This window comes from Dama dama, chromosome 20 (genome assembly GCF_033118175.1).
Source record: "Dama dama isolate Ldn47 chromosome 20, ASM3311817v1, whole genome shotgun sequence".
Classification (NCBI taxonomy): Eukaryota; Metazoa; Chordata; class Mammalia; order Artiodactyla; family Cervidae; genus Dama; species Dama dama.
The window spans coordinates 76,227,620-76,251,472 of NC_083700.1; the positions used below are offsets into that span (position 1 = coordinate 76,227,620).

General features: G+C 38.4%; 1 protein-coding gene across 10 annotated transcripts in view; it reads right to left on the reverse strand.

Moving 5' to 3' along the window:
• SGIP1 (SH3GL interacting endocytic adaptor 1) overlaps positions 1–23,853 on the reverse strand; it is a 229,555-nt gene that overhangs the window by 76,241 nt on the left and 129,461 nt on the right. For all 10 annotated transcript variants that reach the window (XM_061121671.1, XM_061121676.1, XM_061121677.1 and 7 more), the window contains 5 exons: positions 8,931–8,955; positions 7,836–7,887; positions 5,399–5,484; positions 2,087–2,179; positions 635–709 (listed from right to left, as the gene is read on the reverse strand). In XM_061121671.1, coding sequence (XP_060977654.1) covers positions 635–709; positions 2,087–2,179; positions 5,399–5,484; positions 7,836–7,887; positions 8,931–8,955 — 331 coding nt within the window. The remainder of the gene's footprint in view (positions 1–634; positions 710–2,086; positions 2,180–5,398; positions 5,485–7,835; positions 7,888–8,930; positions 8,956–23,853) is intronic.

A 23,853-nucleotide genomic window follows, 5' to 3' on the forward strand; every position in this document is an offset into this window, starting at 1 on the left:
CATTATAAATTGTAGGAATCCATAGTATTGATTTTAATAGCTGGTAAAAATATGCCTTAGAAGTCATCTGTCTAAAGGCATGCTGCAGTTCCTTGTCATATTTCATCATCCTTACACATCACTTTGCCATGGGATAATAAATAATGACTACTGGGAAAAATCCTGCACTACCCAAGCTTACCTGTATGCTGCATATTCCAGGACCCATTTTATTATTATTGTGGATTACACAATATTAATTCTAATTAACTTATCAGCACTTAGAAAAATACAAATTATGCCTTGAGACTTTTAATTCTTCAGTCATTTAAAATGAGGTCCAATGAAGTGAGATGTCAATTAAACAATGGCTTTTAATATTGAGTTTTTATTTCTCTTATCTCACAAGTAAACATGACCTTTGTTCAACAAAATTATACAGAGAAAAATATGAGTTGAGAAAGTGAAACTTTTTGTGAAACCTGGGAGTGATACTTAAAGAAGTGTAAATAGTAAACTGTAGTGGAAGTAAAACTAAATGCAATCATTTTCATGTTTGGTTTAGCCTATAGATTTCAACACATCAAAGGCATGTTGAGGTCCAGGGCCACTGCTGATTGCCACACCATCCTAGGACAGAAAAAATAAAGCTTACCTGGTCCAACTGTTAAGGGGGAGCCTGTTCGGGGTGGGGTGGCTGGTACATTTTTAGGAGGCAGTGGTGGAGGAGCTGCCAAGAGATGAGAAGCCATTTATTACTGATCACTTTCTCCCTAAGTTATGTAATATTTCCCAGATAACCAGGATTTGGGCTTTCATTCATATTCTGCTATTGGAAAAGGGATAACTATTAGCAGTCCATATATTTTTTTAAGTTCAAAGCTTAGTGATTGAAGCAGGACTCATTCAGATTCTTCCATTTTATGATAGGAATTTGTCAAAAGAAAGTCAGATAATAGCAACAATAATATCATTTCATTCATTCATTCCTTTGCTTTATAAGCCTCAAAAGCCACCAAAGTCCTGTGACCTGTACTAGTGAAGGACATGGGGTTGAATACAATGAGCCTCTACCCTCTAGGAATTTACAGCTGAATGAAGGAAGACTGTGGTCAGAGGCAACTGCAACCCAGAGCGTGGTCACGGAAATGAGAGCAGCCTGGTGAGGGGCTTTTGATAGAGTCAGGATATTATAGCTTGGATTCAGTCTGGAAAGATTTCTCAAAGTAATGTCTTGAATTTGGGTATATTTTTGAAATCTATAGCAAAATGATTCAGGTCAAGGAAGAATGAACAGATCCCTTTGGTGGAAATTATAGCTGAAAAAAAATCCCTGAGCTAGAAAAACTATTATCTTCCAGCTCAACCCAGAGACTCATCCTTTTGAACTGGCCTGTCACTTTGTGGGCAAAGTTAAGAATTTCAACAGGTAGATCTTTTTTTTTTTTCTTCATTCTTTAAATGTATGTTTTCCTCTCACTGCTATACTTGGTAAATTTGATGAGTTTCCTTTTTCTTCGGACTTCTTTCCCCAGTTACCTGGAGTAGGCGTTGGGGGCATTCTGGAACAAACAAGGATGATGGCTCTGCTTTGAGATAAATGTGCCCCGATCTCCTGTCTCAGCTTCTTTCTACCATATGGCATCATTCCTCTTGTTCTCCAGTTAAACTCTTTCCCCTCAATGTGTCCTCTCTATCCTTTGAAGCCTCAGTTGTTCTCTAGGACAAGCAGAGACCTTATCTGACTTGGTTAGCTCTGTGTTGTGTGTTAGCCCATGCCTAGAACATAGCAGGGTCTTTAGTTCACTTGCTTGTCATGCCTACATAAGCCTATTGAATGAATGAATGAATAAGCCTGTGAGATGTCACACAGAAGCAGCTGTGGTTCAAAGTTACTTCTTTTACTTTATTTATTGTATTATTCTTGTCTCAATCGACTGTCCTAGGCCCCTTAACTCTAATGCTTATTAGAATAACATCTCTTCTTAATATTAAACAGTCCAAATGTTGCTTACGTAGACTTCCTAAGCGTTGCCTAATTTCACTATGCAGACAGACAGTAAAATGAGTCACTTATTTTTCCAGACAGAGCAGACACATAACTTACTTCCAGTGGGAAAAGGCCTTGTTAACTTTGGCGACTCCATGCTTGGATTAATTGGTTGGCCTGAACCCCATATCTCAGGCTGATCTAAAAGAACTGGAAACATAAAAAGAACATTTCCCCGGGTGAGTTGAAAAGAGAAACATCCTGATTTTAGAACTTACAATTTCAATTTAAAGGGGAGCTTCAAAAAAAAAAAATAAATAAAATAAAGGGGAGCTTCACAGAATTATTTCTGCCTTGCCTCAGTCCTAGTAAATTAATTTAGAGATGTGTTGTTCCTGATTCTCTTCAATCAGAGAATGGAAAAAACAGCAGGGTATACATGTTTGTGTGTGTGTGTGAGCTCGTGTGCAGAGGTATTATCTGTGTGCGGACATATAGCTAATAAAAACTTGCAAAACAGAGTGTCTGCATTCTTTTCCTGGTGGGTCACTTAAGGACATTCTAAATGTTAATACATTTCTGGCACCCACTTGAAAATACAGGCATTATTCCCATGGACATTTGTTTTAAGTTGGTTTATTTAAAGTTTGCCAAGAATATGCTTCAAGAATGAAAATGTCTGAATTCTGTACAGTGCTTCTCACCTTTAAAGGATCTTATGGGATCTTTAAACAAGCCTTTTACAACATTATGAAGAGAAATTAAATTATTTAGAAATGGTGAACATGTTAAAAGAACCAGAAAAATAAACAAGTGCTTAGCCATCTAAGGGCTTTCCTGTTGGCTCAGTAGTAAAGAACCTGCCTGCCAATGCAGGAGATACAAGAGATGTGGGTTCGATCCCTGGCTTGGGAAGATCAGGGGAGTAGGAACTGGCAACCCACTCCAGTGTTCTTGCCTGGAGAATCCCTTGGACAGAGGAGCCTTGCAGGCTATAGTCCATAGAGTCGCAAAGAGTTGGACGCGACTGAGCATGCATGCATGTAGACATCTAAAGTAAATCAGGGCAATTGGTATTAGGCCTAAGGACAATGAATCTAATATTTCTTCTATTTTTTGTTTCTTTCTTTTGACTTTTTTTGTTGCTGTGGTAACAATGTGATATACCAATTCTTCTCATCACCTCTCATGTGCCAGGGTCTCTGTAAGTACTGCTTGTAATTCACTATGTTGTAAAACACAGGCTGGGAATTAGTTGGATGTGGATTTGATCCAGCCTCCATGGGGTCGCAAAGAATCGGACACGACTGAGCGACTGAACTGAACTGAACAACTAGGACCTTAGGCAATTCATGTAACCTCTGAGCTTCCCTTCCTTCAGTGCAGAGACAGTAAGAACCATCTCTAAGAGTTCCTAAGTATTAAAGGAGGTAATGTATATAAATATAATGTACACAAAATACCTATCATAAGGCCAATAGCGATTATGATTTTCCAGTCCTCACCATACCACCACGTGGTTGATATTCAGGAAACCAAAGATGACAGTGATTAAACAACTTGCTCAGCAACGCATGGTGAAAATAGAAGAGCTAAGATCTGATCCCAGACATGCATACCTAACTCCAAAAAAACATACTTTCCTCTCAGGCCTTGTAACCTAGTGAAGGAAGAATCAATCAAAAATGTAAGAGTGGGTAGATAAGAAAAGTAGGTGGAAGAGCTAGTATCCTTGGTGCCAAGGTTGGAACTTTACAGAACTTCAGGGGCTGAAACCACCTAGAGAATAATCAGGCCAGGATTATTGTGTCCTCTTCATCGCAAACCTCAGTGATGGCCTTAGTTTTGTTTTTTGTTTTAACGTGAAAGCATACATTGTCCAATGATCTGACACAGCATTTTGTTTTTTCTATGGATTCAGTGTGGAATACCACTTTGATTTCTAAGAATGGTTTTCTATTTTGTATAGTAACTGAAGGTGGTTTGATTTGTTGTAACAAATCAAACCACCTTCAGTTACTATACATATCATTAAAAGTGAGACTGATCCCAGAGGAATTAATAAGATGACTGAGCAACCTTAATGCTGGGCCCCCTTTCCTTATGGATTCTAAGTTGCAGACGTTTAAATCACTGAAGGAGTAGTTAGGGATGCTCCTTATTCACTTTCCTAACTACATTAATGAAAAATACTCAGTTGTGGCTGCCTGCTAGTTGTCTCCCAGGATCCATTCTCCATTTCTGCTACAGTTAAAGCTTAGCTGGCCAGATGGCACTAAATTCTTGCTGATGGGCTCTGGCTGGAAGTGGTGTGCATCTATTCCAGGTTTTGCTCTTACAAGAATTGGTAGTGAGTTCCATGGGTCCTCCCCCACACTTCTTTCTTCTGACTGTGACATAATGAGAATTTGAGCAACCCAGAGGTGAAGGCCACATGCTGGGGATGGCAGAGTTGCCCTTCAAGTCCTACACTGTGTACTTTGAGACTGTTTACATGAAACAGAAATAAAAATCTATCTTGTTTAATTTACTATACTTTGGAGTCTCTTTGTCACTATCTGTGCCTACTCATTATGCTTTTAAGTCTTATCATCCTCAGCACTTTAATCTCCTTCACCAACGGGTTTTAGAAAAATCACATTTAATTATACACAATCATAGTGTTCTTAAATCAAATGATTTTTTTTATAAAAAACATTCCATGTTATCAAACACAGCTGCTGGAGATCCATGCATTAGACCTACATACATCTTAGGAATAGGTTAGATACCTTTCATAAGGAGTTTCTTTTATGTCAGTAAGGTATACATTATTCACAGCCATCAAAAAATGGTTAATATTTAAAAGTTAAAATATTTAATTCTAGGAATTAAATTTAGTAGGTAAATCCAACAATAACAGCCAAAATGATATTTTTCCCATAACAATTTTTTTCTAAGTGTTAAATGATTTAAGGTCATTCCTGGGTCTTGAGTTTGCAAATAGTGTCTGTTGTGTGAGCAGTCCAATTGACACCTCCACTGATGAGGTGGACAAGAGAGAAAATGTGGTCATAGAGGCTAGATCACAATGACAGGGATTATGATGAGGAATTTGAAGGTCTGGCTCCATAGTGATGGCTCTTTGGCTTATAAACTACCTACTCCCTGACTAGTGAGTTGTACAGATTTTCAGTAATTCTTATTGACCTCTTTTGAAGAGTGAACATGTTAGCTCTTAGCTACCTCTGGAGGTAAAATTTCAAATCCTGAAATACTAAGAGGTCTGCAAACTAAACTCCCACACTGATAGCACCTAGATCAGAACTATTCTTTCACATGAAGATCTAGTGATACATTAAAAACATGCCTCAAAACACATTTATTCTAGATAAATTATACTTTATCGAAAAGAAAAACAAATCCATAGATACACAGAGTTTTTCCTACCTTCTGTCTTCTGTTCAACAAAAGCTGATTCTAATGGTGGACCAAAGAGGGGAGCAAGCGCCGTGGTGTCCTCTGAAGGTTTTTTGCTAAATCACATACATCACAGCAAAACATAGAGAAAGGAAATATTAATGTCAAAAGAGATATAAAGCTTTCAAATATCTTCCACAATAAGGCTGATGTATATGTGCACTTATGTACATACATAAATATGCACTCATGCTCTGGAGGGGCTAAAAAGCTATATATGAAGATGTCAAAAGTATGTGGACAAAAGAAATGGTAAGAGGTAAGATTTCTGGTTCTCAATGGGGTGCCAGGGGGTTGGTCCAACAGAAATAAGACAGAGAGAAACTCTTTGAAAGCATCAGATTCTCTAAACCTAGAAGAGATAATACTAAAGATAACTGTTTACTACAAAGCACCTTCTTCTCATAAGATCTCAAAAACTATTTATATCTGTCTTCACTGCATCTCTGTGTTGTAGTTAATGCAGAGTATGATCAGTGAATGTCAGGCACAGGGAAATTAAGGAACAAGCCACCAGGAAGTTCATCTTTGAATAAGAAACTTAGTCTACCAACTTTTAACTTCCATCCTCCCCCCTCCACCCTACAGAGTAGACTAATTATAACCTCCTAACACCTTAATATTGCACGTCTCAGAAAGAGAAGAATATTGAGAAATCAGGGAGAAAAGAAGGGTAATAAGTTCAATGCTCATCCTTTTAACTAATTATTGTTTAAATCAATTATTAACAAGAAGCACATAATCATCTCCATTTCTTCCCCAGACCTGATTTCTCTCACTGATCCTAATGAGTTTTGTCTGTTTATTGGGGGATAAGAGGTGAAGAGGAGAGGAGAGGGGTTAGAGGAGGAGGGAAAGGTAAAAGGATCCAGCTTTTCGATAGACATACAAGTCTTTGCAGGGAAACACCGCTTATGTGCACAAGACTCACTTATCCCAAGGATTGCACAGTATGAAATATAATGCTTTGCCAAAATCAGAAAACACAATAGAACATTCTTCTGGTGTGTGATGTAGAATGTATCACAAAACTATATCCAACTAAACAGGTTGCTCTTTTTAAAAACACTTTTAATTTCAAAATAATTGGTTTACAATGTTGCATTGGTTTCTGCCATACAGAAGTGTAAATCAGCCACAAGTATACAAACGTCACCTCCCTCTTGAACCTCCTTCCTACCCATCCCCCCATCTCACCCCTCTGTGTTATCACAGAGCACCAGGTGGAGCTTCTTGTGTTACACGGCAACTTCCGTTACCATATTTACATACGGTAACATACATACATCAATGCCATTCTCAATTTGTCTCACCCTCTCCTTCCCTCGCTGGGTCCACAAGTCTGTTCTCTACATCTGCATCTCTATTCCTGACCTGCAAATAGGTTCGTCAGTACCATTTTTCTAGAGCCCATATATATCCATTAATATATGCTGCTGCTGCTGCTGCTAAGTCTCTTCAGTCGTGTCTGACTCTTTGAGACCCCGTGGACTGCAGCCCACCAGGCTCCTCCGTCCATGGGATTTTCCAGGCAAGAGTACTGGAGTGGGCTGCCATTGCCTTCTCTGATTAATATATGATATTTATTTTTTTCTCTCTGACTTACTTCACTCTGTATAACAGGCTCTAGTTTCATCCACCTCACTAGAATTGACTCAAATTCATTTCTCTTTGTGGACGAGTAATATTCCATTGTATGTATGAACCACAACTTTTTTTATCCATTCACCTGTTGATGGACATCTAGGCTGTTCCCATGTCCTGGCTGATGTAAATAGTGCTACAGGGAACACTGGAGTACACGTGTCTTTTTGAATCATGGTTTTCTCAGGTTATATGCCCCGTAGTGGGATTGCTGCATCATATGGCAATTTTATTCCTAGTTTTTTAAGGAATCTTCCTACTGTCTTCCATAGTGGCTGTATCAATTTACATTTCCACCAATCAGATAAGAGGGTTCTCTTTCACCACACCCTCTCCAGGGTTTATTGTTTGTAGGCTTTTTGATGATGGCGTTCTGTCTCATGTGAGGTGATACCTCATTGTAGTTTTGATTTACATTTCTCTAATAACAACAGGCTACTGTTTGTAGGGCAATATAATCATATTTCAGATCAGCATTCCACATACCAAATGATGTCTTCCTATAGACCTTTAACTCTCTCATTAGTGAAGGGTTGCATATTCTGATAGATGTTACTTTAGATGACTACAGAGTACTTCCTTAATGGTCTCCCTCAGGCTGCACTTAGGCAAAATGATAACATATTTAAATCTGTGATGACCTACACACACAGGCAGACCCTTTGTTATTAGATGCTGAGAGTTTAGTTCAAAGGAGATTTGTTCCATTGTTACCAGTGCATGATACCTTGCATAAAACACAACTAACAGCTTTCATGCTCACCTTATGAGCTCTGGAGTTGGTGTGGAACGCCTGGGTCTCGCTACTTCTTCACCTGATGCATAGGACAAAGAAAGTTTTTAGGCATATTTTTACCATTTTTTCTTTTATGTCTTATAAGCTATGTTTGAAAACAGAGATTTAAATCCCATGAATAAGCAACTCCATGTGAAAACTTTGCAAGACAAACCCAGGAACAAACTCTCTCCCCTGGCAATGCAACAGTCACATATTAGGCATAAGTAGTAGCATTTTCTTTGGCATTTATAAAACCTTATCAAGGAATCACCATGATAAGCCATCAAATGGAAGATTTGTACACTGCAGAGCTTAGTGGAATAGCACACTGTTCTTTGAATGCCTGTTGCCTTGATCAGTTCTGCATTTCAATTACCATATGAGAATACCAAGCCAGGCCATATGTACACAGTGCATGAATCCAGCATTCTCTGCCTGTTCTTTTCTTGAAATGCCAAGAAAATGTTATACCGTTAACTAGGAACCATTCATTTAAAATTTCCTAGAATGTGCTGTATGCAGAAGAAAATCATGCCACATATATATTATAACCTATCTCACATCACTTTGGTGTACTAAAATTTTCATATCAAATACACAAGAATGGGCACTGCAGCTACCTTTAGTTTCTTCTGCCCTCCTCCTCTCCCTATCCCAATTAGCAAACACACACTTGATTAAATTCATTTCTAAAGTCAAACGACATAGCATGCATGCTCAGTCGCTTCAGTTGTATCCAACTCTTTGTGACCCCAAGGACTGTAGCCTGCCAGGATCCTCTGTCCATGGAGATCCTCCAGGCAAGAATATTGGAGTGAATTGGCATTTCCTTCTCCAAGGAAGGAAATAGCAATGTTTATCCAAAAACATATTCACTTTCAGGATTTAAATATTAATCATTCAGAACCCACTGAGCCCTTTTATCATTACAGGATTTCTTTGCTGTAAAAGTAAGACATTCATCAGCCTTAAAAATCAAGCTCAAGAATGTATATGTCAAATGTATATATACTCCAAGATCCAAGGAACTGTTTTGTCTTTTAAATTGTACTCTATTTCTGGTAGCTAAGATATACTTACTGGATAAGTTCCTTTTAATTGCACCCTAGAATTAGAAATAGACACTATAAGGTTTAAGACCACATATACATACAATATCTATATTTCTGTCATTGCAATTAAACTGAACTTAAAGAAATGCAGATGGGGAAAAATGAATTTTTTTTCAGAATTGCATTCAAGTTAAAAATTGTAGACACCCACATATAAATCAATTTTTCACTTTACTCAAAGGTTACAGACAGGAAGGGAAAGTAATAAATAATCCAAACCAGAGCGGGGGGCAGGGGGAACAACCCTTACCTGGGTAGATTTAGTAAATTAAAGCAAAAAAAAAAATTTCTTGAAATCTAGCATACAAGAAAGTAAATCCAAGTTTAATTTATGTTTAATTTTTAAAAAGCAAATGTATGAGGTGTATTCTCTGCTCTTATTGAATGGGGTCCATAAGCTGCTTGTAGAAACAGTCATTAGTTGACTAATGCAATTTTTAAAGATTCATGTGGAAAATGTTAAAAACAAGGAAAATGTGAAGGCATTACCTCTGAATGGACTGCTCTATTCAGGGAACCAGAGAATTCCATTCTTCCCCACTCATGCTCTCTACCTCAGTTTCTTTTACACGCCTGCCATGGGGGCACCAATCTATCAAGTGGGAATCATTCCTTTAGTTCCAGGCATTGTGATCCTATTGGAATGCAAATTTCCCTGGCAGGAATAATCTGGGAAGGTCATTTTCAGATTTTTTCAGGCCCTAGCAGAAACTTTTTTTGGTAACAAAGGATTGATTAAAGTTTTGATTCAAAACCACCATGAAAGGTTCTTAGAATGTGATGCTTCCAGCAAAGTAGACCACTAGAAGCATGGTCTCGTAAGATGGGCATGGGTTTGGCAGGGCCTCCTTAGGAGAATGACAGGGGCAGAGTTTAGGTTGGGGAACTGGAATAACAAGAAACTTTTCAAAACTCAGACAGTTAAAAGTTTGGTTGGTGACAGCCAAACACACATTTCTACTCCTACTTTAGTGAAGGCGCAACCTGGTGGTCACAGATTTTTCTTCTCTCAAATGATAGCATAAAAACTTAGGACAAGATACAGCATCTCTGTAACAGACCTGTAAGAATCTTCTTTCCCTCTTTCCTAAGGTTTTATCAAAATTTTGTCTCATTTTGAATTCATCTGCAGTAGCGGAACAGTTTCAGTCTGAATAAGGATCCACTAGATGTTTTCTGGTGACTGGCCTAATCTCTCAAACTATATTTTCTGGCTTGTCTTGCTTAATAATATAGTTTGCATACATGTGCCATATAGAGATTATTATGTTATTAGGAAAAATATTTTTAAGTTAATAAATACTTTATTTAATAAACATTTTAAATTGGTATTTTAAATTAAGTTAACACACATTTAAATTAATGCATATATTAAATAAATATGATCATTTAAATCAGCTATGGTCATTATGAGAGTTTTGATACAGGTTGGCTTTGGAAAATAAGACTTCATAGACAAAATAATAAGAGAACAATTGTTTAAATGTAATTCAAATGGTTTTCCAGGTTGGAGAGCCTCAAACAGTCAGATTTTTATCAAAAAGTTCTGAAGGAAAAGATTGGGGGCTTTAGGTTCAAGTAGTCAATCATGAGGTTGACATTGAGGGGATAGGACCTATTTAGTATAAAGAGACCTGCAATTCAGGAGTTGGGGGACCCCAGAAGCTGTATTGAAGACCTTTTGATCTCTGTCTTACACCTTTATTTAAAATGTAATATTCATGAAACCAAGAAAGATACACAATTTCCTTGGTATTTTTTGGTATTCATCATTTCCCAGTGTATCAATTCATTTGAAAGACATTTATTGTTGAGAGGTACTAGACAAGAAGCCCCTGTAATATTTTATTAAATATTCCTCATGAATGAACAATCACTATTCAAGAGGAAGCAAGACATGGCAGAAATATGCACGCAAACTGTTATTTAGAAATTAGAAAGAATAAAATCACATCAATTTAGAAAGGAACAGATGTTCGAACCATCAGCAGTAAGCGTTCATCAACAGAAAAGAAAGTCCCATTGCCCCTTGGATCTGGCATACAGATCTCTCAAGATGGCCTTGACGTCCATGCAGGACAAATCCAGAGCAAGGTTAAGGTGATATTGACGACACAAACCACATTCAGGAAAAACGCCTATTGATTCTAAAACCTTCTCCTCCCTAAGTGACCACATTTTCCTCCTCTAAAGGACTGTCATTATAAGTAGACTGTGAATAGACTTCCTGCATTTTGAATTAGTTAATTCACTCTTTTTCTTTTGTTAAAAAAGGAGTAACTTGTCATAATCTGAGACGTTACCCAACTGCTGGACTGGAATCAGCCATATAGTCCCTGCAGGTGGTATTTTTGATCATCAACTCTGTGGCTTAATCAGAGAACCACAGCTTGTCAGCTGGCACAGAATATTTGCCTTCAGGAGTAACTGATTGATCCAATCGGCATAGGCCTAATTTCCAAAAGCATTATTTTGGTTCCATTACCTCTCTCAAGGGACTGACCAGGCAGGTGGAGGTTATTTCAAACATAGCAAAGACTCTTCTTGTTGCTTCAAATTTATCACACTTTCAACCTGAGGAAAATGACTAAGATTTACTCTGGACAGTGCAAACTAATACCGGTTTGCCTCCAGTGATGAAATATATATATGTGACAACCTAGAAAGATTGACTTGAAAGCATGTTTCTTCCTCTCAAGATAAAAATTATGATTATGTATGATTGTACATCAGTATACTGACAAATATGAGTTATGGTCCAGGGACTTATATTAAATTTAGGTTTGAAAACAATGTGGCTTACAAATTCTTTCCTTCTTTTCTTTACAGTTTTCTTATTCTATTATCACCTTGCTATAAATGTCTATGCTGATTTCTGAATAATCTCCAAGGCTTGCATACATGCACACCACACACACACACACACACACATACCACATTTTTCATATTTAGCACTGGGAGTTGGGATACCTATTGTATTAGTTTAGTTTGTTATGGAAACATGCTCTGATGATCCTAAAACATGCTCTTGACACATATAAGACCAGAGACTTACAACCACTAAACCTAATTTGTCTGCCTCATTTACACTGGGTTATCATAAATTTAATAAGACAACCTGGCCACCTTGCCAGTTATCTCTATACCAGTTATCTCTATACAGGTTTAAGGTAAAAACGTTGAGGGTTCTTACCGGGCTGCGCCTCTGTGATCAGCAAAAAGGAAGAGAGAACAGACACCTAGTCAGAGAATGATGGATCAGTCAACAGGCTTGGGTAATAGAAGACTTCATAAACAACTAACTAAACACTCACTCCAAGTAATCAGGTCAAAGGAAGGCAGGCAGCCATTGTGTTTGTGGCTTATTTAAACCATAAGGAGGTTTTGGAGAACTTTAAAGGGAATATATCCACTGTATGATATAGCTTTGCTATTGGGTATGTACCAGTTTCAGTTATGTGGACGTACAAACAAAGCAGACACATACAAGAAAACTTTACTGATAGCTTTAAATGTCTTGTCATAAGGAGTTTTTCTTCATAGTGTTTGAGGAGGGGAGTTTTAGAGACGGTAGTACAGAGAAAACTGTTTTCCCACACAATAGAGTGTTAGCACACATCATAGATGTGATGGATTTCCCACATAATTAAGGCTTTAATCAGAGTCTCCAAAAATCAGAGAGCAGGGTAAGAGATACCTCTTCTTTGCCTGGTTTTTCTCTTTAGTGTTCTGTGAAATGAGTGCTGATAAGAACTTTTTTAAGGGTCTGTGTTCTTGGCCTGGTGACTTAAGCAGCCTCAAATGGATAGAATGGGGTTGGGCAGATGAGGAGCTCCTGAGAAGTGCAGGTGGAATGACAAAAACTGTCCAGCAGCAATAAAACTCTGGTGGACCAGATGCCTGGAAAAACACGAGATGCTGACACACAATTTCTTTCTTTCACTCTTCAAACCTTGATCATGGCTGCTATCAATTTACCCCAACAACCTCTGGTTGCTCTCCCTCTTTAGGATTTGTCTTTAGCAACAAGAGCGACTGTGATGTGAGTGGAGAAGCAGCTGTTTCTTGGTTTCACTTTCAGGAATATGGCTTAGCCCATGAGTTCACCAGAGGTTGCCTGGAACCCAGTTACTGGCCAAATCTCAAAATCTGGGCAGGACGCACAAACTCAGAAGTATCTAGAAGGTTGCTTAATGAAAAAGATGATTCTACTCTCTAGAACATAGACAAGAAATAAAAGCCTATAGTCATTTATACCTGGGGGCTCCCGTGGATCTCTAGTCCAACTGCCTCTGTGATATAGAGAGCAAAGTGAAGCTCTGAGGTCCAGAGCTAGGAAATGGATACAACCAGAAACAGACTTTGGAGCTCAGGTCTGCTAAACTCATGTTCTTTCTAGGACACCAAGCCTGATGTTGTTGGAAGACTCCAAAGACAGGGAGCCAGGAACTGGTAAGTAAGCTAGGATTTTAGAAATACTTACTCTAGTTGATTTTACTAGATGTTTTTCTGATTCTATTCCATATTGATCCCACCTTTCTTATAAATATATGCATGATGCAATTTAAATAAAATTAGAAAAAAGGACAGATGAGTATGTATTTCTGGGCTTAAATTCTTTTACTAACAAATTGTTACTGTCTTTTGAGAGAAATTCAAGCACTCTTTTATATAAAGATTTAGAGTTTATAATTCTTTGCCGACCAGGCTAAAGTTCTTCTCTAAAGAAGGAGATGTGGGCATTTACGATTTTAGCTTTAATTTCATGGCAAACAACTCATTCTTAAAAGCAGCATAAAATACAGCAAAGAGGTGTTTAAAAGTGATGCAATTTCCCCCAAGACAACTATGAGAAATAATGCAAAATAAAATGTATATTGCAACCATGCAGAGGCAGAAACTTAAATTCAATAATCTCTACAAAGATTATAGAGGACATTTGTTAAAATCATTTCAATTATATTAATTCACCCAAGTTAAGTTCAATCAGTTAAAAACCTATATAGTTTAATCAATAGTTCCTGTTTGTATTTTTTCTAGTAAAGGTAACATGAAAAAAGGAACCTCAAGGAACAGCTGTTGAAATTCATGTAGCCACAAGCTTATTCACAAGAATCCAGAAGATCCAGCTAACAGCTGTGAAAAGCTCAGACCCAAAAGCCTCAAGGTCCATAATTAAAAGCTATCTGAAACCTTCAAAAGGAAAGGGATTCCACAAGCCAAATTGAAAGGCTTTTTCTCCACCTTTAAGGAGCATAAAGCAGTTGTAGGTTTCGCTGAACAGCAAAATCATTCTCAACCAGGAGGGGAGGGTCTTTCCTGTCAATAGTTTATTTTACTCTTTTTCCTGTCATTTCCCAAGAATTCTGAGGTCTTTAGCATTCTATCTTTGTTCTACCAACATACAGAATTTGCTTCAAGGGTGGAAGGAAACATTCAGCATCTGATCTTGATATATTCTGTAAGCTGAACACTCTCTGTATTAAATTGCAAACTCAAAAGCATGCAGGACAAGGAGCAGGAAAGCTATGGATCAGGGCATGAGAGTTTTATGGAGCTTTGGTGAAGTGGCCGCAACTCAGGGCCACTTGAACACAAATTATGGGCCTAATCCTGCCGAATCTTCAGAGTTGTCAGAGAATGGGCCTATTGATTCTGATTTTTAAATGGCACTCAGATTGTCTGCGTGACCAAACAAAACATCTTTTCAGTTGTTCAGAATCTGCAGGTGGCCAATTTGTCTCTGATTGCAGACATTTGTATCACACATAATAAGCTCTCAGCGAATTTTTTATATACTGTTATTATTATTTCACCTGATTACTCAAACAGGGACATTGCAGTTGGTCTATTTGTTTTCTGAACAAATTTCCTGTGTTCCTAGTTAAACATTAATTGTTCAGTTCCTCAACTTCTCTTGATCTTCTGATGCACTCTGGAGAAGGTACTGAAAAACATTTTATTTTCCCCTCTACTTTTATTTTGATGTTCAAGTTAGACATCAGATTTACTTTGTATTTTGAGGCTATTTTCAAAATGGGTATCCACTACTAATTTATGACTTGGTCACTAGAATGCAGATCTTTGCTTAGAATATTTTGCATTTTTAAAATTTATATACTCTGCCATTTGAATACACCTTCTAAAAGAAAATACTTCAGTATATGTCCTCACAGTATCCTTATCCTACACCAGCCTTGTTTTGTTTATTTTTTGCACAAAAGGATTAATTTAAATTCCGCTAACTAGGATAACTTGTCTTTGCCAATACGCGTAAGTGTTTTGAGATGTTTAAAAAAGAAGTCACCAAACACAATCTGTCCAGCTTGTCAAAAATCACTAAATAACCAGCCTCAGGTTTTGAAGCTTTACAACATCCTCATTTGCTAAAATTCAGCGCTATAGGGAAACACCAGAAAATGCGTGAAAAGCCACAAAGCACTAAACAAATATTATTTTTATGCAGTCTAGTCATAGCAAATTCAGTGATTCATGGTAGTGAATTTTCTAGGAAAGAATTAGCATATATGATCATTTTGTTTATTATTATGACACTAACCAATATTCTTATTTGCTTTTAAATGCTTTAGGATAATCTATCTTGCAAGCACCTATTGGAAGCCCCCACCCCTGCCAATTGCTGTGTTTGTCTATATTTAAATTTGTTCCTATACCTCTTACAAGTCAGATGACAGTGAGTGCCTATCAGATCGAATAAGACTTGGTAGAAATAATCTTCTGAAACTCCATATGGGAAGAGAAGCAAAGAGCCTGTTACTAGCCGAGACATCACTAAAGGTTCACTGGGTTGAAATATCAACAACATGGGTATTACCAAAGAAAAATGAGGCAGGGGAGCAAGAGGAAAACTCATCCTTAAAGGCACAGCTAGCAAGGAAATGGAGTACTTCCAGTTGAAACTGGTGTAAGAACAACAGGAGGAAAACCAATGAAGAACAGGAAATTTTTAAAGCACCATGGGTAAACTTCAGGCTACTTAATCTTGTTAATATTTGAAGTGGCCAAGTTTGGATAATTCAGAGAAAGATTCAGAGTCAAACAGGATAAATGAAATGGGCAAAATATCAAAAAGGCTACAGAGGCACACCAACAATGTGTGTGTCTCATAGCATGTGACACAGGGTTGACACCCACTTACTCAGAAGTGGGCCCTTCCATTTATCAATAATTAATTATGATACATACTAATTTTACGCTTGGAAACCAAGCCACAGAGTTCATATTTTGATAAACTGTAATATTTTGATTCCATCTTTTGTTCTTCCTTTGTCTTCTGTTCTTCCTTCCTCCAGTCACATGAAATTGCTATCCGTGCATTTCCTGCACGTGGTATAGAGAGACTGCCAGGCTTGGGTCAGTGGGCAGGATGGGAGGTCTAGCAATCATTGCACCTCACCACTTAGGTGAGGTCAATAGACAACCAACCACTTCTCCGTGTGTGTTAACATGGAAATACAATATTTTCATATTTTCCACTGGAGAGGTCACCTGTATCAGCATCCTGGGATCATGTTCCCAATAAACTATACAGAGGAGCCCAGAACAATGAATTTTTTTTTTTAGTAGGTCAGTTTCATTGTTGCTCTAAAAATAAAATGTAGATACATTTTATCAGATTTGTGCTGCCACTGAAAATCACCCCAGTGATAAAAAGGACCACGTAAGAGGTGATTTGTGATTTATAAAGATCTTCTTTATCTGTCTCTGACAACATCAGAAGGGGATAATTTTTCTGATTAATTTTAAAAAAAAGAAGAGAAAAAGACAACTTGCTTCTCCTAGGCCAGATTCACAAGCATTCACTCAGAATGCTATCATGTTGTATACATTACCAAAAAAGTAACAAAAAAATACATGTAGCTTGATGAACCCAAATAGAAGCTGCAATAAATGGAACTTAACACTGAAATATCTTATCATATGCTTGTGTGATTGGGGAAGATGTGAATCTTTACAAAATTACCTTGTGGCCCTTAATACCAGGTTTGGAAAATCACTTAGCAACCAGCTTCCTCTTTTCCTCATGGGGCATAATTAGGCCACATCCTGTTTGTTTTTAAAATTCAGAATCTTGTTTAGGTGTTAAATACAATCAGTCATTAGATATACAGAGATGAAAATGAACAGAATAAACAATGTTTGGCCAAGATATAGAAAGAATTTGTTGTTTCTTACCGGACTTTTCCTCTAAAAGCGTAAGCATAGAAAGAAAAAATAAACAGAAAATGAGAGGTGAAATGTATATTCAAGAAGATGCAACTCAAGGCTCAGAATAACCTTACTTTAAAGCAGCTCTCCAAGGCATGGCTTTTATAAAGGCTTCCTGTAGGCATCAGTATGGTCATTCCCAAGCTGCTGGCTTTAGACCACCCCCAAAACATGCCACTTGGCCATACTGTTTTGAGCTATAGGCACTTGAAAGCAGCAAATTCGGGGAGAAACTTTCTCTGAACAACCCTAATCTGCCTAAAGATAAATCTTCCAGAAAGAGACTAATTGTCATGAGTATAATCAACAAGGGAGAGGAGATGAGACGTCAACACCATATCCAGACAAACTTTGCCACAAACTATCACATTTCCCATCTATGCTTCCAAAGGCCCATTCATGCTCCCTAAAAATCATTTACTCTCCCCTTAGACGCCTCCTTCCTTCTCCCTATTAAGATGGTATTTAGCCCTGAATTCTGAAACCACCTCTGAGTTACTCATTTTCCTGAGGGTCTGCCAGGTATACATGAATAGACATGTTAATAAACTTATGTTTGTTTTTCTTTTGTTGATCTGTCTTTTTGCTAAAGAGTCACTACTGAAGACCTCAGATGGGTAGATTTGTTTTGCCTCCTCTCCCAGATCAAGTGATAGAGGACATGGGTGTGGTTTCCAATTGAGCACATTCTAAGCTCCCTTTTTTTTTTTTTTAATTTTTAATTTTATTTTTTTAAATTAGTTGGAGGCTAATTACTTCACAACATTTCAGTGGGTTTTGTCATACATTGATATGAATCAGCCATAGATTTACACGTATTCCCCATCCCGATCCCCCCTCCCACCTCCCTCTCCACCCAATTCCTCTGAGTCTTCCCAGTGCACCAGGCCCGAGCACTTGTCTCATGCATCCCACCTGGGCTGGTGATCTGTTTCACCACAGATAATATACATGCTGTTCTCTCGAAACATCCCACCCTCACCTTCTCCCACAGAGTTCAAAAGTCTGTTCTGTATTTCTGTGTTTCTTTTTCTGTTTTTCATATAGGCTTATCGTTACCATCTTTCTAAATTCCATATATATGTGTTAGTATGCTGTAATGTTCTTTATCTTTCTGGCTTACTTCACTCTGTATAATGGGCTTCAGTTTCATCCATCTCATTAGGACTGATTCAAATGAATTCTTTTTAATGGCTGAGTAATATTCCATGGTGTATATGTACCACAGCTTCCTTATCCATTCATCTGCTGATGGGCATCTAGGTTGCTTCCATGTCCTGGCTATTATAAACAGTGCTGCAATGAACATTGGGGTGCACATGTCTCTTTCAGATCTGGTTTCCTCAGTGTGTATGCCCAGAAGTGGGATTGCTGGATCATATGGCAGTTCTATTTCCAGTTTTTTAAGAAATCTCCACACTGTTTTCCATAGTGGCTGTACTAGTTTGCATTCCCACCAACAGTGTAAGAGGGTTCCCTTTTCTCCACACCCTCTCCAGCATTTATTGCTTGTAGACTTTTGGATAGCAGCCATCCTTGAATGGCTTCAGTTCAGTTCAGAAGCTCAGTCGTGCCTGACTCTTTGCGACCCCAGAGACTGCAGCACACCAGGCTTCCCTGTCCATCACTAACTCCTGTAGCTTACTCAAACTCATGTTCACTAAGTCTGTGATGACATCCAACATCTCATCCTCTGTCATCCCCTTCTCCTCCTGCCCTCCATCATTCCCAGCATCAGAGTCTTTTCAAATGAGTCAGTTCTTCGCATTAGGTAGCCAAAGTATTGGAGTTTCAGCCTCAGCATCAGTCCTTCCAATGAATACTCAGGACTGATTTCCTTTAGGATGGACTGGTTGGATTCCCTTGCAGTCCAAGGAACTTTCAAGAATCTTCTCCAACACCTCAGTTCAAAAGCAAAGTTCAATTCTTCAGCGCTCAGCTTTCTTTATAGTCCAACTCTCACATCCATACATGATTATTGGAAACACCATAACTTTAACTAGATGGACCTTTGTCAGCAAAGAAATGTCTCTGCTTTTTAATATGCTGCCTAGGTTGGTCATAATTTTTCTTCCAAGGAACAAGCGTCTTTTAATTTCATGGCTGCAGTCACTATCTGCAGTGATTTTGGAGCCCCCAAAATAAAGCCTGCCACTGTTTCCACTGTCTCCCCATTTATTTGCCATGAAGTGATGGGACCAGATGCCATGATCTTAGTTTTCTGAACGCTGAGCTTTAAGCCAACTTTTTCACTCTCTTCTTTCACTTTCATCAAGAGGCTCTTTAGTTCTTTCTTCACTTTCTGCCATAAGGGTGGTGTCATCTACATATCTGAGGTTACTGATATTTCTCCCGGCAATCTTGATTCCAGCTTGTGCTTAATCCAGCCCAGTGTTTCTCATGATGTACTCTGCATGTAAGTTAAATAAGCCGGGTGACAATATACAGCCTTGACATACTCCTTTCTCTCTTTGAAACCAGTCTGTCGTTCCATGTCCAGTTCTAACTGTTGCTTCCTGACCTGCATACAGCTTTCTCAGAGGCTTACTTTTATCAAATAGACTTTGAAATTAGAAAAGTATCCTTGGTAATAGTGAAAGGAGCTGGAAAATTCCATGAATGCATTGCAGCCTATCATGAATCTAAAACATGAGATTTTACTCAAATTCCAATCTTGTCAGGGAATCTGGTACCTATTAACTGCTCTCAAGATACTCTGTCTAAAACCATCAGTTCTTTCATCCCATCCTTCATTTGTTACCACTCCCCATGGGAAATGGCAAATTATTTCCCTGGTGAGTGGTCCCTGGCCCCCGGGAATGCTCTTTTCTTTCCCCCACAATTTATTTATTTGGTTTTTTTGGCCACACCATGCAGCATGTGGGACCTTAGTTCCCTGACCAGGGATTGAACTCACATCCCCTGCATTGGAAGTCTTAACCACTGGACAGCCAGTGGTTAAGCCAGCCCTTCCACAACTTCTTAATAAAGGCTTCATGTCTTTTTCCATGTTTCATTTCCTAAATCCATCCTTTGCATCATCCCTAGAATTATTTTCTAAAAATAGTGAAGTGAGTGTGTAACTCTGCCCTGCAAAAACCTCCCTACTATGTGGAAAATAGAGTGCAAACTCCATTCTGTCATTTAATGCCTCATGATGGGCTCCAGCTCTCCTTCACTCCCTCATCTTCCACTGCTGTCTCTATAAAATCTACACTTAGCTGTAGTCACTCCTTGACATCTCCTGAACATGTAGAACATTCATACTTCCCTGACTTCTGCTCAGGCTGCTTCTTCAGCTTTGATGCTATCTTCCTCTCCTTCAAATTGTTGTTGTTGTTTAGTCACTAAGTCATTTCCGACTCTTTGTGACCCCATGGACAGTAGCCTGCCAGGCTCCTCTGTCCATGGGTTTTCCCAGGCAGGGATACTGGAGTGGGTCTCCATTTCCTACTCCAGGGGAATCTTCCTGACCCAGGGATTGAATCCGCATCTCTTGCATTGGCAGGTGGATTCTTTACCTCTGAGCTACCGGGGAAGTCCTCTCTTTCATATACTATCTTACTTATAATTTAAGGCCAATAGCACTTCCTCCATGAGGCCTTCCCTAAGCGTCCCAGAGTAAATAGTTCCCTGGCGTTTATTAGTCACAGAGAAAACAGAGGTACACATGGCTAGTATATTTTTTGCAATTCTTATTTTATTCTGTATTACTTAGACATCTCCATTCAATTATTCAGTTCAGTTCAGTTGCTTAGTCGTGTCTGACTCCTTGTGACCCCATGGACTGCAGCACACCAGGCCTCCCTCCCTGTCCATCACCATCTTCCAGAGTTTACTCAAACTCATGTCCATTGAGTCGGTGATGCCATCCAATCCTATCTCATCTTCTGTCGCCCCCTTCTCCCCCTGCCTTCAATCTTTCCCAGCATCAGGGTCTTCTCAAATGAGTCAGTTCTTTGCATCAGGTGGCCAAAGTACTGGAGTTTCCACTTCAGCATCAGTCCTTCCAATGAATATTCAGGACTGATTTCCTTTAGGATGGACTGGTTGGATCTCCTTGCTGTCCAAGGGACTCTCAAGAGTCTTCTCCAATATTCAATTATTAGCTCCAAGTAATGATTATGAATGGGCTCTCTCTAGCCCCAAACAAAGTACAGTAGGTGCTCAAATCACATTTATGAATTTTCTTTTTGTGGTCATGAAAACATAATACAAATGTTTTAAGCACAGTGTCTTTTAAAGTCCAGAAAGATGAATTGTTCTCTGAAATAAGGCTGAATCGTATATAATATATAGCCCAAGGGATATGGCCCCAGATGTAATGGTTCCTTCACCAGCTCTTATAAACATAAAATTCACTTTACTTCTATTTAACAGTTGATCTCTCTGCCCATTAGTGACCTCAAGGGCTAATATATATTATCAAGACTCCAAGGAAGTGGCACAGCTTTGCACACACATTGGTGCAGAGCTATGTAATTGGTTCTCCAGAGTGGAATGTTCTCCCATAACAAAAAAAATCCCTTGTGTTTCAGCGTAACTGAAGATCAGGATAGGGCCCATGTCCCAGGTACTGCTTTCAGATCCAGACCATTGCTAAGTAGTACAAACTACTTCGATTTACAAACAAAAAGAATTTTGGGGTTAAAATTAAATAGCTTCAAAGGACTTCGATTAACAGGACTTCAATTTACAAACAAAAAGAATTTTTGGGTTAAAATTAAATAGCTTCAAAGGAGTTGTCATGGAAGGAGGTGCAAACGTTTTTATATAGTCTGATGAATTTAATCCCTTATTTTCTGGATGCTTTTGAATAAGTCATGCTGTTTCTCAATTCCATTTGGTAAAGTATGGATGATGCTATCTTATAGAACTGTCATGAGGATTAAAAGATGTGAATGATAGTGACAGGTGATAATGACTCAGACTTTACTATTATTGTTTAACTTTATGAGGTTGGTGTCATTGTTACCTCTTATTTACCAGTGAGGAAAAGGAGGCTCGGATGAGCTCCAAGATCACGTGGCTACAAAAGATGAGAGCGGGACTGGATCCCTGCTTCTCTAATTCCAGAGAACTTTGACAGCGGTGGGTCATTGGTTGTTTAGTCCATCAGTCATGTCCGACTCTTTTGTTACCCTATCGACTGTAGCCCATTGTCCATGGGATTTCCCAGGCAGGAATACTGGAGGGGGTTATCGTTTCCTTCTCCTGGGGATCTTCCCAGCCCAGAGATTGAACTCACATCTCCTGAAGTGGCAGGTGGATTCTTTACCACTGAGCCACTGGGGAAGCCCAATTCCCATGGTTCTTATCAGCACTGCGATTTAGAAACAACAGAGCTGAAAGCTTACACATCACAGAGTCTGGAAAATAATCTTGGATTTTTCCAGTGGAAGGAGTTAAATAGATCATGCTGTTCTATCATAGCAGGTCACAGGGAATGAGGTTTTCAGAAAGTGAGCTTGAATTTCTAGGCATGGTTTTGAATCTGAGAAATAAACTCTGATTATAAGGTAAATGTCTCAGCTTTTTTTCTAAAATTAAGTGCATTTTATGAAATTAGAATCAGAAGAATAAATATAAACATATGAATGCTAAGGGCCCTCCTCTCCTTCCCATTCTAGGCTGTATGTTGACTAAAGCATCTTTATTCTATATGTTGTTTAAATTGTTAGCAGCTATCAACACCTAGGCTATGCTGCTTGGGTTAAGGGTTTCTTCAGACTGATAAACAAACAAAGATAAAACATGACAAGACAATTCTCCTTTAGGGAAAGCAAAGATATTTCTTGATTTAAAATGAACTATCATCAGAGTGGTTTCTAATTATGGAAAAGATAATAAAAGAAATGAAAAAGAGATGCATACCTCCAGGTACTCGTGTTCCCAGAAACAGAGTAAGCAAATTTTTGGATTGAACAATGCATATAGCTAAAATATAACCAATGTCTCTAAGTGCAAAGATGTTCCTTTGACCATCCTTGTGATCAAGGATGCTTTCTATGGAACACACGACCCCTGCTCTCTGTGGATGGAGAGCCTCTCTCTGGGTGCATCATCATAAATCACTTTTTTATGCAAGTAGTCTTTCAAGATAAGGCTTATTGAAGCCTTCATTTCTACATGAAGAGCTAGAAATCTGCAGGATTTAAAAACTGAACTCTGTTTAAGACCCAGACCAAATCTAACAATGGTGAATAGAGAAAATATGCATCACAGTTTTAATGATCCTTTTATGGAGATTTTGTGCTCCAAATACATCCCTGCCCTCTTAACAAGGAACTGAGCTGCCATGGGAATTTTTGGTATCAGGTTTCATACAGTGGGATCAAGACACAAAAAACTAGATCTAATTTAGAAGTTTTTTAAGAGTCTACAATCGTTTGACCTTAAAAATAGGATGGCTGTCTTCTGAATCTTTATATTTTAGCTAATGAGATTTTTTTAATAGATATAACCACTTCCTATCAGTTATGTACAAATAGCCAGGTATTGACAAGGAGTAAAAGGATTACTTATTTATTATTAATAAGCCATTAACAGTTATCTATTGGTTACCCAATAAAGACCAGACACTATTCATGGTGACCAAAACAATAGGAACAAGAGACAAAAAGCTTCCATTAACTTCTAGGGGAGAGGAAAGATAATAAATA